Below are 15,940 nucleotides of genomic sequence, written 5' to 3'. Positions count from 1 at the left end.
ATTCATGTCCATAGTGTCGGTGATGCCATCCAACCAGCTCATCCTGTCATTCCCTTCTCCTCCTGCCTTCTGTCTTTCCCAGCATCAGGTTCTTTTCCAGTGAGTCATTCTTCGCATCAGGTGAACGACTGAAGCTTCAGCATCAGTCCTACCAATGAATATTCAGGATTAATTTCTTTTAAAATTGATCTCCTTGCAGTCCAGGGGACTCTCAAGAGTCTTCTCCAACACCACAGTTCAAAAGCATCAATTCCTTGGCGCTCAGTTTTCTTTATGGTCCAGCTCTCACATCCATACATGACCACTGAAAAAACCATGGCTTTGACTCTGTGGACCTTTGTCAGCAAAGTGATGTCTCTGCTTTTTAATATGCTGTCTAAGTTGGTCATAGCTTTTCTTCCAAGAAGCAAGCGTCTTTAAATTTAATTTTAATATAGTTTTTAAAAAATATTTGTTTACCTGTTTATGTGGCTGCATCCGGTCTTAACTGTGGCATTCAGCATCTTTGTTGCTTCGTGTGAGGTCTTTCACTGCAGCACACTAGTTGTGGCACCCAGGCTTACTTGCTCTACAACATCTGAGATCTTAGTTCCCTGATCAGGAATCAAACCTACGTCCCCTGAAGTGCAAGGCAGATTCTTCACCACTAGGGCACCAGGGAAGTCCCTCTGTTATTTAGTGCAGTGGTCTTATTGTTGTTTAGTCACTCAATCATGTCCAAATCTTTTGCGACCCCATGTAGTGTAACCCATCAGGCTCCTCTGCCCACGAGGTTGTCCAGGCAAGAATACTGGAGTGGGTTACTATTTCCTTCTCCAGGGGGTCTTCCTGACCCAGGGATCGAACCCATGTCTCCTGCACTGCAGGTGGATTCCTATTACTTAGATGCTGGGTCTTAGCTGAGCACAGTTTCATTCTCCAGGGCACATTTAGCAACATGTGGAGACGTTTTTGGTTGTCACACTGGGAGGAGAGATGTGACTGATATCCAGAGGATGCCAATTGACTGGTCTGGGATCAACTGGCTTGAGCTCCTTGCTGTCCAAGGGACTGTCAAGAGTCTTCTGCAGCACCACAGTTCAAAAGCATCAGTTCCTTGGTGCTCAGCTTTGTTTATGGTCCAAGGGATGCTGTTCAACATCCTGAAGCATGCAGGACACCCCCCAACAAAGACGAATCCCACCCAAGTGCCGGCTGTGCTGGAGTTGAGAGATGTGCTTTGGCGCTCTCGCCCTCGTGGGCTCCCGGGGTCACCCTCTTGTCCTATTCCTCTTCCCCTTAGCTGGTACCTTGGATTTTTCCATCTGCCTGTCATCCTGAATAGGCGGGTTCTGTCCATTTTCCTTTTCACTCGTCCCCACTGAAACCATCATATTTGGTTTTGTCTTTACTTCCACGGAGTCCTTACGCGCCTCCTGCTGAGTCCTCACCCCCCCATCCTCGCACTGAGTCCTCACCCCCCCATCCTCGCACTGAGTCCTCACCCCCCCATCCTCGCACTGAGTCCTCACCCCCCCATCCTCGCACTGAGTCCTCACCCCCCCATCCTCGCACTGAGTCCTCACCCCCCCCATCCTCGCACTGAGTCCTCACCCCACCTCCCGCTGAGCCCTCACCCACACCTGCTGAGGCCTCACCCCGCCTGCCCTGTCTGTTCTCTTCCAGGAGCCGGAGAGGCAGTACATGCACATCGGCACCATGGTGGAGTTTGCGTTTGCCCTGGTGGGGAAGCTGGACGCCATCAACAAGCACTCCTTCAATGACTTCAAGTTACGAGTAGGTACGTTGTGCCGATCTGGGGTGGGTTGTGGGGAAGGCCTGGCGTCCGAAGCGAGGTCCACGGCCCTTGCAGTGTTGGAGCAGCACAGTGACAAACGTGCGGTTAGAGAAGCAGGACTGGATGGCAGTGGATGCTCATGATGGCTGTGAGCTCAGAAGGCAGTTTTGTGCAAATTAGGGGGCGGGGGGGATGGGCTTCCCTGGTGGCTCAGAGGTGAAGAATCCACCTGCAGTGCAGAAGTTGGAGGAGACTTAGGTTTGATCCCTGGGTTGGGAAGATCCTCTGGAGAAGGGAATGGCTGCCCACTCCAGTATTCTTGCCTGTAGAATCCCATGGACAGAGGAGCCTGGCAGGCTACAGTGCATGGGGTCACAAAGAGTCCGACACGACTGAAACGACTCAGCACCCACGCAGGGGAGAAATACCCGCTTTGGTTGCATCCCGGCTGCAAGCACTTGGTTTCAGAAGTGGACAGTGAGCCAGGCTTCAGTCCGTCAGCCAGGGTCATTTCTGCAGGCCCCAGGGAGCGTAGCCTTCAGCCATCCAAGGACCGGGTGCAAGTGGAGAACTGTAAACCCCTCTATCACTCTATGCTGCTGGACCCAGTCCAGCTTTACAGGACGCATCCAGACTTCAGAGACGTAAAAGTGTTTTTAAATGGTTAAGAATCCACACTTCCACTGCAGGGAGCATGGGTTCAGTCCCCGGTCAAGCAAGTAAGGTCCCACATGTCTTGCAGTGCGGTTAAAAAAAAAAAGACCCTAGGAATTGTCAGAACAGTCTCACACTCCTTGAGTCGCAAGTTCCAATATTCGAAACTATCTCCTTCCTTTGCTATCCGTAGGTTCTGAATTTTAAAACCCAGAAATGTCTCTTGAGAAAACGGGGTTCTCTTCCTGGCTTGTATGTCTTATTATCAGCATCTGGACACATGTTTATTTAGATTGTCCCACCTGTGTGCACAATGGACCTTTACCTGGCTTCACCTGTACAAAGGTGAGAAGAGCCAGGTCGGCAGGACACTGCCCCCATCAAACATGGAGGTGGTCCCTTCACCTGGAGCTGCTTTATTGATTTAACAGCTTGGAAAATGGGCTTCTCAATTTTCCACAGTATCCTCCTTAAAAAAAAAATCAATTGCATGGTGGAATGACCCCTCTGTTATCAAATACTTTTTTTTTTTGAAGTATAATTGATTTATAATGCTTTGTTCATTTCTGCTATATACAAAGTGCTTCAGCTATACATATAAATATATATATATATATATACATTCTTTTTTATATTCTTTTCTTGTGGTTTTCATATTTGATATTATGGTTTATCATAGGATATTGAATATAGTTATCTGGGCTATAGAATAAGAGCTTGTTATTTATCCATTCTATATATAAAAGCTTACATCTACTAACCCCAGCCTCCCCCTCCATCTATTGTCAAATACGTATGGACCAAAATAATATTGCCTTTCACTGCAGAGGGAATGGGACAGTTGTTTGGTAGTCACATCCATCACATCAGGAGCCTTGGGCTCTTGGTGTGGACCATAATCCCGTTTTCCAAATTAATGTGAGCAAGTCAGTAGGCTTCCTCCAATAGGTAGTTATTGAGTGCTTACTTCACACTGATCACTGGGTAACTATTGATATCCATACACTCACCCTCACATACCAGCTCTTCCGGAGCCTAAGAATGCTGCCCCAAACCCTCAGCCTCTCCCAAGGGCAGCTTCCCTGCTCCACCTCTGAGCATCGCGCCACCCAGTGGCAGTTATGGTAGGAACACAGACGGCTCACACTGGCCCCTGCAAAATGATGATATACATGAAAAGGAAAGTGTTAGTTGCTCCCTTGTGTCGGACTCTTTGCAATCCCATGGACTGTAGCCCTCCAGGCTCCTCTGTCCGTGGAATTCTCCAGGCAAGAATCCTGGAGTGGGTTGCCATTGCCTTCTCCAGGGGATCTTTCCAACCCAGGGATCGAACCTGTGTTCCTGCATTGCTGGCAGATTCTTTAGTGTCTGAGCCACCAGGGAAGCGATAGTAACAGCCAGATTTGCTCCTAATGTCCTTTTCTGTGCGTCAAGCTGTAGGATCAGTGAGTGGGAGCCATAGCCCCAGCAAACCCCTGCCCTTCAGCAGAGATCTCTCTCCTGCCAGTAGTATAGGCCCAGGCTCTCCCCGCCCCACCACACACATCCGCGGTCCCCCAGCCACTGATCAAGAGACTGAGAACAGCCAGAAGGGAAACTGAGGGCAGCGGGCCTTGAATCACCAGCCGGCAGCTGGAATAAGTTACTTGGGCTGTCTGATGCAGAGACGTGACCTTTACTGAGTTACTCCGTACGGATGGAGGAGAATGCTCTCCCGTCCTGCAGACCGTCAGGGATTCTGTGGGGCAGTGTGGGTATGGTGTTTCCTGCCTCCCTTTCCGCTGCAGAGAGGAGGTTTTGCCCTCCGATCTCTAGCACTCCATGTACACGAAGCAGTTCAGTAGTGGGAACTGAAATCTCAGAAACACCCTCATTAATCCATACAATTTGACTCCTGCAGTAGGGCTGGGAGGCGAGGAGCCAGGAGAAAACACAGGAGGAAAAATCAACCAATCTCAGTGCCTCTGTTTCTATTTCTGTGGCCCACGTCCCGCTGCGCCCATGACAACTGTGGGTCTGCGTGTTTGAGCTGAGTCCTGGGGACAAGGAACCGTCCTACCTGCTACACTGGGGTGGGGGCCTGGGGGGAGCCCAGCCTGTCCCTGACGAGGGACGTTGACCAGACTTTTGAAGCCTCGGCTCCTGACGGCAGATGCCATGTCCGTATCCACCCAGGGTCAGAGTGCACCCTGACCTCCGGTATGCACCTGTAATGACTGTGGTTTTTACAGTTGCCATTACAAAGAGGGGGCGGGGATTTGCTGTTTGGTTTTTTTTTTTTTTTTTTTTAATGCTACCATGGGGGCTCCTTCCTTTGCTTTGGTGCAAACTGGGGGAGTCAGATAGGAATCAAGAGCGCAGCCATGCTGGGACTTCCCTGGTGTCCAGTGGTTAAGACTTCGCCTTCCAGTGCAGGGGACGAGGGTTCAATCCCTGGTCAGGGAGCTAAGATCAAGCCCCCCCCCCCCCATGCTGTGCAGAGGGGCCAAGAGATTAAAAAGAAAAGAAGGCGCAAACGTGTCCCTCTGGAACTTAGTGAACGTGCACGTGGAGTGTATCAGTGAAAGCGGGCCCCCCGAATTGGGGAAGAAACGTGTGCACAAGGAGCTCGTAGCAGAGAGAGGAGAGCAGGGCGAACGCAGAGCCTCGAGCCCACTGCCTGGCTCTGTGCTCCGCCTGCGCCTTCTGCCTGTCCGACTCTCTGCCTCCTCCACTGAAGATGGGGGCTGATGACAACAGAACACACCCCGGGGGCTGGTGTGAGGATTAGAGGTTTGTACACATCAAGCACCACTTCATGGCAAATAAATGGGCAAACAGTGGCTGACTTTATTTTTCTGGGCTCCAAAATCACTGCAGATGGTGATTGCAGCCATGAAATTAAAAGTCGCTTACTCCTTGGAAGGAAAGTTATGACCAACTTAGACAGCACATTAAAAAGCAGAGACATTACTTGGTCAACAAAGGTCCGTCTAGTCAAGGCTATGGTTTTTCCAGTGGTCATGTATGGATGTGAGAGTTGGACTATAAAGAAAGCTGAGCACAGAAGAATTGATGCTTTTGAACTATGGTGTTGAAGAAGAATCTTGAGAGTCCCTTGGACTGCGAGGAGATCCAACCAGTCCATCCTAAAGGAGATCAGTCCTGGGTGTTCATTGGAGGGACTGATGTTGAAGCTGAAACTCCAATACTTTGGCCACCTGATGCGAAGCACTGACTCATTTGAAAAGACCCTGATGCTGGGAAAGATTGAGGGCAGGAGGAGAAGGGGATGACAGAGGATGAGATGTTTGGATGGCATCACCGACTCAATGGACATGAGTTTGGGTAAACTCCGGGAGTTGGTGATGGACAGGGAGGCCTGGCGTGCTACGGTTCATGGGGTCGCAAAGAGTCGGACATGACTGAGCGACTGAACTGAACTGAACACATCAAGCTCACAGAATAACGCACCGCAGCCAGAAAAGACAACGCGTGTGTCAAGGGGAGGGTGGTGGTTTCAGCGAAACGTTAGAGGGAATTTAAAATACGTGCATTTCAGAAGTCGGTGGGATCACTTGGGAGAGGAGGACTGACGTATATACACGAGCATGTGTTAAATAGGTAGCTGGTGGGAAGCTGCTTTACAACACAGGGAGCCCAGCGCAGTGCTCTGTGAGGACCTGAGGGCTGGGATGGGGGTGTGGGAGGGGATATATGTATATACAGAGCTGATTCAGTTTGCTGCTCAGCAGAAACCAACACAGCGTTGCAAAGCAGCTAGAAGTAAGTGAGTGTTAGTCGCTCAGTCGTTCCCGTCTCTGTGACCTCATGGACTGCAGCCCACCAGGCTCCTGTGTCCATGAGATTTTTCCAGGCAAGCATACTGGAGTGGGTTGCCATTTATATCCCAATTTTAAAGGTGATTAACTACAAAACTATTGGAAAATAACATAATGATTATCTCTTGACTATATGGCAACATAGAAAAGCAATTATAATGTTTAGTTTCATAAAGTATACCAGTTTTATGCCATCGTGGACTAGTGGCAAATAGACATCTGAGCATGAATCAAGGTGGAGGAGAGGAAGAAAGAGAAACATTTTAATGTTTTTCAGTTGATGAAGTTAGAGGAATGATTTTGCTTTGTTTTGGCGTTCCGTGAGTTGGGCTAATGTTCGCTCGATAATGACGGTTCAAGAAAAGTCTTGTAAAATCTTTCTGTTTGAGACTGTTGCTTGCACCATCAAGTTCATGGTTTGAATCTTGCTAACCCGATTCTGGTGTGTCCCAGGTATTAACCATGGCCCTGTCATAGCCGGTGTGATTGGAGCTCAGAAGCCACAGTATGACATCTGGGGCAACACCGTCAATGTGGCCAGCAGGATGGACAGCACCGGAGTCCTGGACAAAATCCAGGTAATTCAGTGGGCTCTGTGGTCATCCCCCACGTCTGTCCTCTGGGGAACCATGAATAAGCGTATAAAAAGGATAACATTAAAGCAAAGGAAAGAGAGTAAACCTCGTCATTTGTTTAAACTTTTTACTGGGGACATATTCATTGGTTTCTGCAGTTACTGTGAACAGTAAATTATGTCAAAGTGGGAAGGATATGGCATTTCTGAAAGTAGATGGTCAGAGCGACCCCCGTGGCAGTGTGCCCCCCGAGGGGAGGGGCAGCGGGGTGCCCTCCCTGCTGGACGCAGACCAGGCATGATGCCCTGCCTTCCTCTCACCAGGGGGCTGGACTGGGAGAACAAGGGGAGGGGAGGGAGAGATGAGCTGGAGTGACGGAAACGACAGCGCTAGACCTGGGATTTGGGTATCTGGACATGACTGGAACATTCTGGAATCCACCCAAGGGAGCAAAAACCAAGACCTGACAAATTAAAAGCAGTGGTGACTGCACACACCTGCGTGGGCCGTGGTGCCGGCATCTAGAACAAGACAGTCTCTCTGAATGAAAAGGGCATGTACGTGTGTGTCTGTGTGTGTATGTGTGTGTGTCTGTGTGTGTCTGTGTGTGCGTCTGTGTCTCTGTGTCTCTGTGTGTGTCTGTGTGAGTGTGTCTGTGTGTATCTGTGTCTGTGTGTCTGTCTCTGTGTCTCTGTGTCTGTGTGTGTGTGTGTGTCTCTCTGTGTGTGAGTGTGTCTGTGTGTGTCTCTCTGTGTGTGTCTCTGTGTCTCTGTGTCTGTGCGTGTCTGTGTGTGTGTGTCTGTGTGTCTGTGTGTGTCTCTCTGTATGTGTGTCTCTGTGACTGTGTGTGTCTCTCTGTATGTGTGTCTCTGTGTCTGTGTGTCTCTGTGTGTGTGTGTCTGTGTGTGTCTCTGTATGTGTGTCTCTGTGACTGTGTGTGTCTGTGTGAGTGTGTCTCTGTGTGTGTGTCTCTGTGTCTCTGTGTGTGTCTGTGTGAGTGTGTCTCTGTGTCTGTGTGTCTGTCTCTGTGTGTGTGTGTGTGTTTGTGACTGTGTGTTTGTGTCTGTGTGAGTGTGTCTCTGTGTCTCTGTGTCTGTCTCTGTGTCTGGGTGTGTGTGTCTCTCTGTATGTGTGTCTCTGTGTCTGTGTGTGTCTGTATGAGTGTGTCTCTGTGTGTGTGTCTCTGTGTCTGTGTGTGTGTGTGTCTATGTGTGTTTGTGACTGTGTGTCTGTGTGAGTGTGTCTCTGTGTCTGTGTGTCTGTCTCTGTGTCTCTGTGTGTGTGTGTGTGTGTGTCTGTGTGAGTGTGTCTCTGTGTCTGTCTCTGTGTCTGTGTGTCTCTGTGTGTGGGTGTCTGTGTGTGCATGCCCATGTGTCTATTCGGATCTTTATTTTCATTGCCCTCAGAAAGCAATGTTCCACGTTTCACCCCAGCTTTGTTACAGCAGGAGTTTATCTGGAAGATACTTTCCTGCCTAATGGCAGATCTGTATGAAAATCACTGGGCACAAATAATAGCCTCTCAGTTTCGTGTCCTCCTCAGAGAACTCCATGAGTCCCTGTTCTGCGTCTCAGCGTGGCCCACATTCTCAAATAACCCTGCCCCGTGAAGACGCTTTCTTGCTTCGCTTCAGTCGTGTCTGAGTCTGGGTGGCCCTATGGATTGTACCCACCAGGCTCCTCTGTCCAGGGGATTCTCCAGACAGAACACCCAAGCAGGTTGCCATGCCCTCCTCCAGGGGATCTTCCCGACCCAGCGATGGAACTGCGTCTCTTACGTCTCCTGCATTGGCAGGCAGGTTCCTTACCACTGGCGCCTCCTGGGAAGCCCCTCTAAGAGGGTACTGGGCCTCTTAAAACTCCGTGTGATTTAGCGCAGCGCAGCCGCCCGGCCTGCCTCCGTGTGCTCTCAGCCCAGGGAGGAAACAGGACAGGTTCCTGTTCATCCAGAGCAAGGGGTCGGTCCACAGCCGCGTCTGTGTGTCCGCTCAGCTCAGCAGCTGGAGGGTCCACCTCTGGGTGGGTTTTCTTCTCCTGAGGGTGTCGCTCCCTACAGCTGTGCTAGCTTCTCATTTCCATTTACGTGAAAAAGAAAGCAGTGAGATGCCAAGAAAAATAAACAGTGATGCTGAGAATATGAAAAGCTTCCCTTGGGCCTGTGGAACAGGTGCTTTTTATTACAGAGAATATGCTTCCTATGCCTGAAATACAGTGTAGAAAGCCCCTCATCACCCAGCCGGGCTGCCCCTGGACACAGACGAATAGTGCACGTGTGCGCGCTCAGTCATGTCCGTCTCCTTGCACCCCGTGGACTGTAGCCCCCCAGGCTCCTCTGTCCACGGGATTCTCCAGGCAGGAATACGGAGTGGGTTGCCGTTTCCTCCTCTAAGGGATCTTCCCAACCCAGAGATCGAATCTGGGCCTCCCACATCTCCTGCACTGGCAGGCAGACACTTTATGACTGAGCCACCTGATGGCCGAGGTGATGGCTCCCTCCTCCCGACCATGATGATTATGTGGTTGCTGCTACAGATTCCGGTGACCAGCTCAAAAGTTGGCCAAAGGCATGCCCAGCATCAGCCTCAACTGCGAAATTAACCTGCCAGACTTCAGACAACATGTAGGTTCTCTGTGTGGAAGACCAGACGTCAAGTGTGTGTGTGTGTGTGAGGAGAATTCATAGGTGCACACTCAGTCATGTCCGACACTTTGCGACCCCATGAACTGTAGCCTGCCAGGTTCCTCTGTCCATGGGATTCTCCCAGGCAAGAATACTGGAGTGGGTGGGCATTCCCTTCTCCAGAGGATCTTCCCGACCCAGTGATCAAACCCACGTCTCCTGCATTGATAGGCGTGTTCTTTACCACCAGCCCACCTGGGAAGCCCCAGATGTCTGTAGCAGTCTCCAATTTTGATTGCTGTAAGAACTCTTATTAGAAGAGCATATTTGTTATCTGAGTTTCTTGCCTAACTTCATATTTTTTCAGTTCTTATCTGATATTCCTGAGCTATATCTATCCTCCCCTGGGACTTGGGCCCAACCAGGGGAGGGCAGGACGTGAGTATCTGGACTCTGCATCCCCCTTTTCTCCTGATCTTCTCCAAAAGACCCACCTTTTGGCCCCTTTGTGAGGGGCCAGCCGCTGGATTGCGTGGCAGAAGAAGGATTTCTCTAGCTCTTTCCCACAGCCAACCCATGAGATCTTCACATCATGCCCTTCAGCCTTTCTTCTGGTGACCCCCAAATACTGTCCTGGATTCCAGAAGCCCCATTCTCCTCCGGGTTTTTGTTTTGTTCTGTAGTTTATTTGGCTGTGCCACGTCTTAGCTGCGCACTCGGGATCTCTGATCTTGTTGCAGCATACAGGATCTTTAGTCATGGCATGCAGACTCCTAGTTGAAGCCTATAGGATCTAGTTCCCCGACCAGGGATCGAACCTGGGCCCCCGCCCGGGGAGCTCAGAGTCTTAGCCACCAGACCACCAGGGAAGTCCCCCTCCTCTGGTCCTGATGACAGCATCTGTCACGACAGACGCGTCCCCAGGCCTCTCTCCGCCTCTCTCGTTGCCGTAGCCACTGCCGCCACACGATCCCCCGACAGCGTCCACACCAGAAACAAAACTGTGGCGGGGTGCGTCCGGTGCACGTGCCCGAGGAGACAGGTGGAGTTTCTGCAGTGATGTGCATGCACCTAGAGTCTGTCGTTCAGTGTGAAGTAAGAAAGAGAAAAACACATATCATATACTCATGCATACATGTGCAATCTGGAAAACTGGTACAGACGAACCTACCTGCAGGGCAGGGATAGAGATGCAGACTTAGAGAGCAGACTTGCGGACCCAGCGACAGAAGGACGGGGGACAAACTGGGAGAGTAGCGTTGGCGTGTACACACGACTGTGTACAAGACAGGCCGCTAGCGGGAAGCTGGCGTGTCGCCGGGAGCTCTGCTGTGACCTGAAGGGGATGCTTGCATACGTTAGCCGGGAGCTCTGCTGTGACCTGAAGGGGATGCTTGCATACGTTAGCCGGGAGCTCTGCTGTGACCTGAAGGGGATGCTTGCATATGTGTGGCTCATTCACGCTGTACAGCAGAAGCTCACACAACGTTGTAAAGCAACGACATTCCAATTTTTAAATTTTCTAACTAAATTACAAAAAAAAAGAACAAGCACTGTCCTTAGACAGCTTCTCTTCTCATGGATTATTCTCTCTTCTACTGGTTTCCCAGGAGTGGAATGAATGAGTCAAAAAAGCCTGAGCATTTGGGGGCTCTTCATCCTTGTAGTGAAGTCGCTCAGTCGTGTCCGGCTCTTCTCGACCCCATGGACTGTAGTCTACCAGGCTCCTCCGTCCATGGGATTTCCCAGACAAGAATACTGGAGTGGGTTGCCATTTCCTTCTCCAGGGGATCTTCCTGACCCAGGGACTGAACCCAGATCTCCGGCACTGCAGACAGACGCTTTACTGTCTGAGCCACCAGTATTCTAATCTGGAAAATCCCATGAACAGAGGAGCCCGGTAGGCTACAGTCCATGGGGTCGCAAAGAGTTGGACACGACTGAGCGACTTCACTTTCACTTTCAGCCTTGTAGTCAGACACCTCCCTGAGAGGGTCGTGTCCACATGGGCACTAAGCGCTTCCTCACCTGTCACTGTGCTTCTCCAGGTGACAGAGGAGACGAGCGTCATCCTACAGACCCTGGGCTACACGTGCACGTGTCGGGGAATCATCAACGTGAAAGGAAAGGGGGACCTGAAGACCTACTTCGTCAACACGGAGATGTCACGGTCCCTTTCTCAGAGCAACCTGACCTCCTGAAGCCTCGCCTTTGGTTCTGGTGAGAGGACTGTACCTTCGGGAGGATGACAATGCACTTTCTGACTGCCACTCGCGTCCCTGTCTGTGGTGTGTGTGCGTGCTCTGTCGTGTCCTCCGGAGCCTCTGCAGACTCCTTCCTGTGACCTGGCGGCCTGCCGTTCGGGGTCTGACGTGTGCCAGGATCGCCCTGCCACTTCCACTGTGCTTACTCCTAGCAGAAGGGAAAGGAGCGCGTGTTACCGCAGAAGAGCCTTCAGCGAAACTGACGAAGAGGGGAGAGGGGAAACAGACAAAAATTCTTAAGGCAATAAAACTAGGGGAGGGGGGGTGTATATTATCTTCCGGTGCATGTTCTTTTCTGGAAAATATGGTAGCTAGCCAACCGCATCCGCTAGTCTGATACTAAAACACACAGTACTTGTGACTAAGTTGATTCTGTCACCCCACCTGGAATCCGACGTGTGCGCCCACGTGTCTCATTGCAGTGACTGTCCACGGGCCCAGCTGGGTTCCGGGGGCCCCCGCCACCCTGCTCCGTCGTGTTTTGTGCCGGCGACACCTCACCTCCATCACCAGAATTAGTTCTCACGACCTAGGACTAGTTTTGTACCAGACGCGTCTGATGTTTTGATGCCATTGTCTTTTGTAAGGTTAATTCATTAAAAGTTTTATGTACTTTGGTTGATAGTCTGTATCTTCCCCACCCCACCGCCGCCCCCTTTCCAGAACTGAGTTGGTTTTCCACGTGTTCTCCCCTGGACAGAGCTGTTTCAGAAGGGACTGTCCAGAAGCAGAGGTGGAGCTATCCTTTCTTTTTCCCCTTCAGTTTATTTGGCTGCATCGGGTCTTAGTTGCAGCACATGGGATCGTCATTGCCTCATGATGGATCTTACGTCGCAGAGCACGCTCTCCAGTTGTGGCCCACAAGCCCAGTAGTTGCCGCTCAGGCTTAGTTCCCCCGAGACACGTGGGATCCTAGTTCCCCAACCAGGGATTGAACCCACGTGCCCTGCACTGCAGGGTGGGTTCCGAAGCCCTGAGCCCCCGGGAAGTCCCTGAGATGGTTGAGCTCTCCTTGCGTAAATCAGATGGAGACAGTTTGCGGGGCTGATCCCTGATGATGCAACTCCCCAGAAAGGGTGTCACGTGATTTTCAATCTTGACCTCTCTCTAGAGCATTTTCAGGAGATGTGGGTTCAATCTCTGGGTCGAGAAGATCCCCTGGAGAAGGAAATGGCAACCCACTCCAGTATTCTTACCTGGAAAGGCCCATGGACAGAGAAGCCTGGTGATCTACAGTCCATGGGGTCGCGAAAGAGTCGGGCATGACTTAAGCTACTGAACAGCAACAACATAGAAGATTTACAGGGGAAAATATTTTACTATGAAAACGATTCTCTGCTGGCATCAGCACACACTCTGTCCACATACTCTGGTCTACTGTAATCCTTCAGTAGAGCTGTGAGACACAGAATAATTTGGAATTCTGTATATCAGCACCCCAGTAATTTGAACTAATGAGAGAAGCTGCCAAAACCCCACGGGTTGCCTGTTATGTCTAAAGAGACTGAAGACTGTACAAAGTCAACATCTATTCATTTTTGAAGAGAGGAACCCTGGAAAACCGTGTTTTTGTAAACCCTGGAAAACCATGTTTTTGTAAATCCGACACTAAAGTTTTGGTGTCTTCCTTTACATAAAGATATCATACTTTACCAAAGTGAAAGCGAAGTTGCTTAGTCATGTCCAACTCTTTGCGACCCCATGGACTGTAGCCTACCAGGCTCCTCCATCCATGGGATTCTCCAGGCAAGAATACTGGAGTGGGTTGCCATTTCCTTCTCCGGGATCTTCCCGACCCAGGGATTGAACTCGGGTCTCCCACATTGTAGGCAGATGCTTTACCGTCTGAGCCACCAGGGAAGTCTTTCTTTACATAAAGATATCATACTTTACCAAAGAGAGTAGTAAATAAAGGGTTGGCCAAAAAGTTCATTTGAGTTTTTCAGTAAGCTGTTATGAGAAAATCCAAACAAACTTTTTGGCCAACCCAGGTGGTGCATAATGGAATGTCTAAAAGCAGAGCTATGAACACCTGCCTGGCTGGGCAGACTGTAGCTCAGGGCAGGCCTCTGTAAAAGGTAGAGGACCCCAGTGATCCATGAGGAAGCGGCTGGGAACTTGGACTTGAAGCAGCAAAGCCCTCGGTTTGATCCCTGCCTCTGGTGTTTTTCTAGCTGTGAGACGTTGAACACACATTTCAGTTTCTCTCAGGAGTCTTTTCCCATTGGTAGCTCGTGGGGTCAAGTCTGACTAACAGAGCTAATGACCGTGGGAGAGGCTGGCGGGCACCCAGGCCTCGCTCCTGCCAGCGCGTCTCAGGATCGAGGCGGCTGCCCTGCCAGGACCTTGGCTCACACTCGGTAAAAAGCGCTTATCAAAATTAATAACCGGCCTTCATCCCAGAGTGGGGATACAGCATGACTGGCCCGTTTGTCTGCCTCAGTCAGAAATTTTTGATCCTATAATTGCAACTCAGCATTGGCCTTAATACACCTAATTCTCTAGAACGGTGAGTGAGAGGAGGAAAATGGTATAAGGGCATTTGTCTTCACTGTAACCAAAATCTGGGCAAGGATGCCCTAGGTTCAGTGACTTCAGACAGCGCCTGTGGGTTCTTCCCTTACAGCCTACAGCAGCCATCCTAGGGCTCCTATGTCACCTGCCCTTAAAAGAAGACACCCGCAGAGAGTGATGCACCGAGAGCTCTTTTTTTCCCCCCTTAATTTATTTTAATTGGAGGCTAATTACTTTACAATATTGTGATGGTTTTTGCCATATGTTGACATGAATCAGCCACAGGTGGATGGGGAGGGAGGTGGGAGGAGGGTTTGGGATGGGGGGGACACATGTACACCCAAGAGCTCTCTTTCATAAAATATTTATTTATTGGCTGTGCTGGGTCTTAGTTGCGGCATTCGAACTTTTATTTGTGGTATATAGGATCTAGTTCCCTGACCAGGGATTGAACCCAGACCCTCTGCATTGGGAGCTTGGAGTCTCAGCCAATGGATCACCAGGGAAATCCCCGCCAAACACTCTTAAATGTTGCCCCTCAACCCCTGCCCTGGCATGCGAAGGGAGAATTTTTTTCCCCCCAAAGCTGTATCTCCAGTCTTATCAAAGAGTAGACTTTTTAAAGCAATGAATTATTATCAGAGTCCACCTCTCAAAGGTCTGTGCATACCTGGGTCTCTCAAAGTGAGGTTCCCAGACAGCAGCATCAGCATGACCTGGAAATGTGTTAGAAATGTACATGTTTCAGGCCCCAACGCAGACCTGCCGAGTTGGAAATCCTGGTGGGCGGTGGGGAAGCATGCTCGCTGTGCTTCGGAGAACAACTCCACGTGATTTTGATCCACAGGCAAGCCTGAGGCCCCTGCATTTTGCAAGAGAGGAAATAGGAGGTGCAGAGAGGTCCGGGGGCTTGCCCCAAGTTTCCCAGATGACCGAGATGAGATAAACGGAAAGCTGCTTGTTTCCTGAATCTGAAAGTGTGGCTCAGGGTCAAGACCCCTCAGTTTGGGCAACCCCAAACATTCCCATGAGCAGATCATGCAAATGAAGGGACCTGCCTTCCATGTCCATCAGCCATCATGCCTGCGACATTTGACGACACATAAGACTCTCCTTAAAGCTCTCCTGAACCTCCAGGTCTTGTAGGAATCTCCCTCTCATGAAAGATGCTGTGAATCCAATCCCCTTAATACTGCGGAATTTTCAGTACACCTGTTTAGAGAAGTCTACATTATCATCAGTCTTCCATGTTATTCCTTTTCCCAGTGCAGCCCTGCTTTCCTAAATACAGCAACACTCTTGCCTTTGAAAAACACTGACTCATGGTGAAAACTTGATAGATCGAAACAAATTCTTTTAATATATGTTTCTCTTTGATAAAGCTGACTAACAGGTATTCATTGATTGTCTTTGAAGTGTAAAAATCAAGATGCTAAAAGAAATACATTTAATTTTCCCTTGCTACCTAACAAATGTGAGTTTTTGAACTCTTGCCCAGTTCAAGACCTGCTTTTTAAAAGCAGTGGAAGGGTGAGGGAATAGGGCCTGACTTAAGGTTACTGAAAATAACCTCCTCTGACATTAATTTACTGCATCTACTTTCAGATGAAGGCATTTCTTTGAGATGCCTTGTCTTTCTTGATAATCAAGACTGAAAAAAGTGTAATTTATAAAAATTTCCATAACCCAAACTTTGTATACTTTCTATAATGTTAT

General features: G+C 49.9%; 1 protein-coding gene across 1 annotated transcript in view; it reads left to right on the top strand.

Moving 5' to 3' along the window:
* ADCY2 (adenylate cyclase 2) overlaps positions 1 to 12,327 on the top strand; it is a 455,550-nt gene extending 443,223 nt beyond the window's left edge. Inside the window, exons 23-25 of the mRNA XM_061129349.1 lie at positions 1,666 to 1,780; positions 6,706 to 6,830; positions 11,495 to 12,327. Coding sequence (XP_060985332.1) covers positions 1,666 to 1,780; positions 6,706 to 6,830; positions 11,495 to 11,647 — 393 coding nt within the window. The 3' untranslated portion in view covers positions 11,648 to 12,327. The remainder of the gene's footprint in view (positions 1 to 1,665; positions 1,781 to 6,705; positions 6,831 to 11,494) is intronic.
* Positions 12,328 to 15,940: the final 3,613 nt, after the last annotated feature.

The sequence above is a fragment of the Dama dama genome, chromosome 25 (assembly GCF_033118175.1).
Source record: "Dama dama isolate Ldn47 chromosome 25, ASM3311817v1, whole genome shotgun sequence".
Taxonomy (NCBI): domain Eukaryota; kingdom Metazoa; phylum Chordata; class Mammalia; order Artiodactyla; family Cervidae; genus Dama; species Dama dama.
The sequence above is the reverse complement of the archived record's forward strand: the minus strand, read 5'-3'. Positions and strand labels throughout refer to the sequence as shown.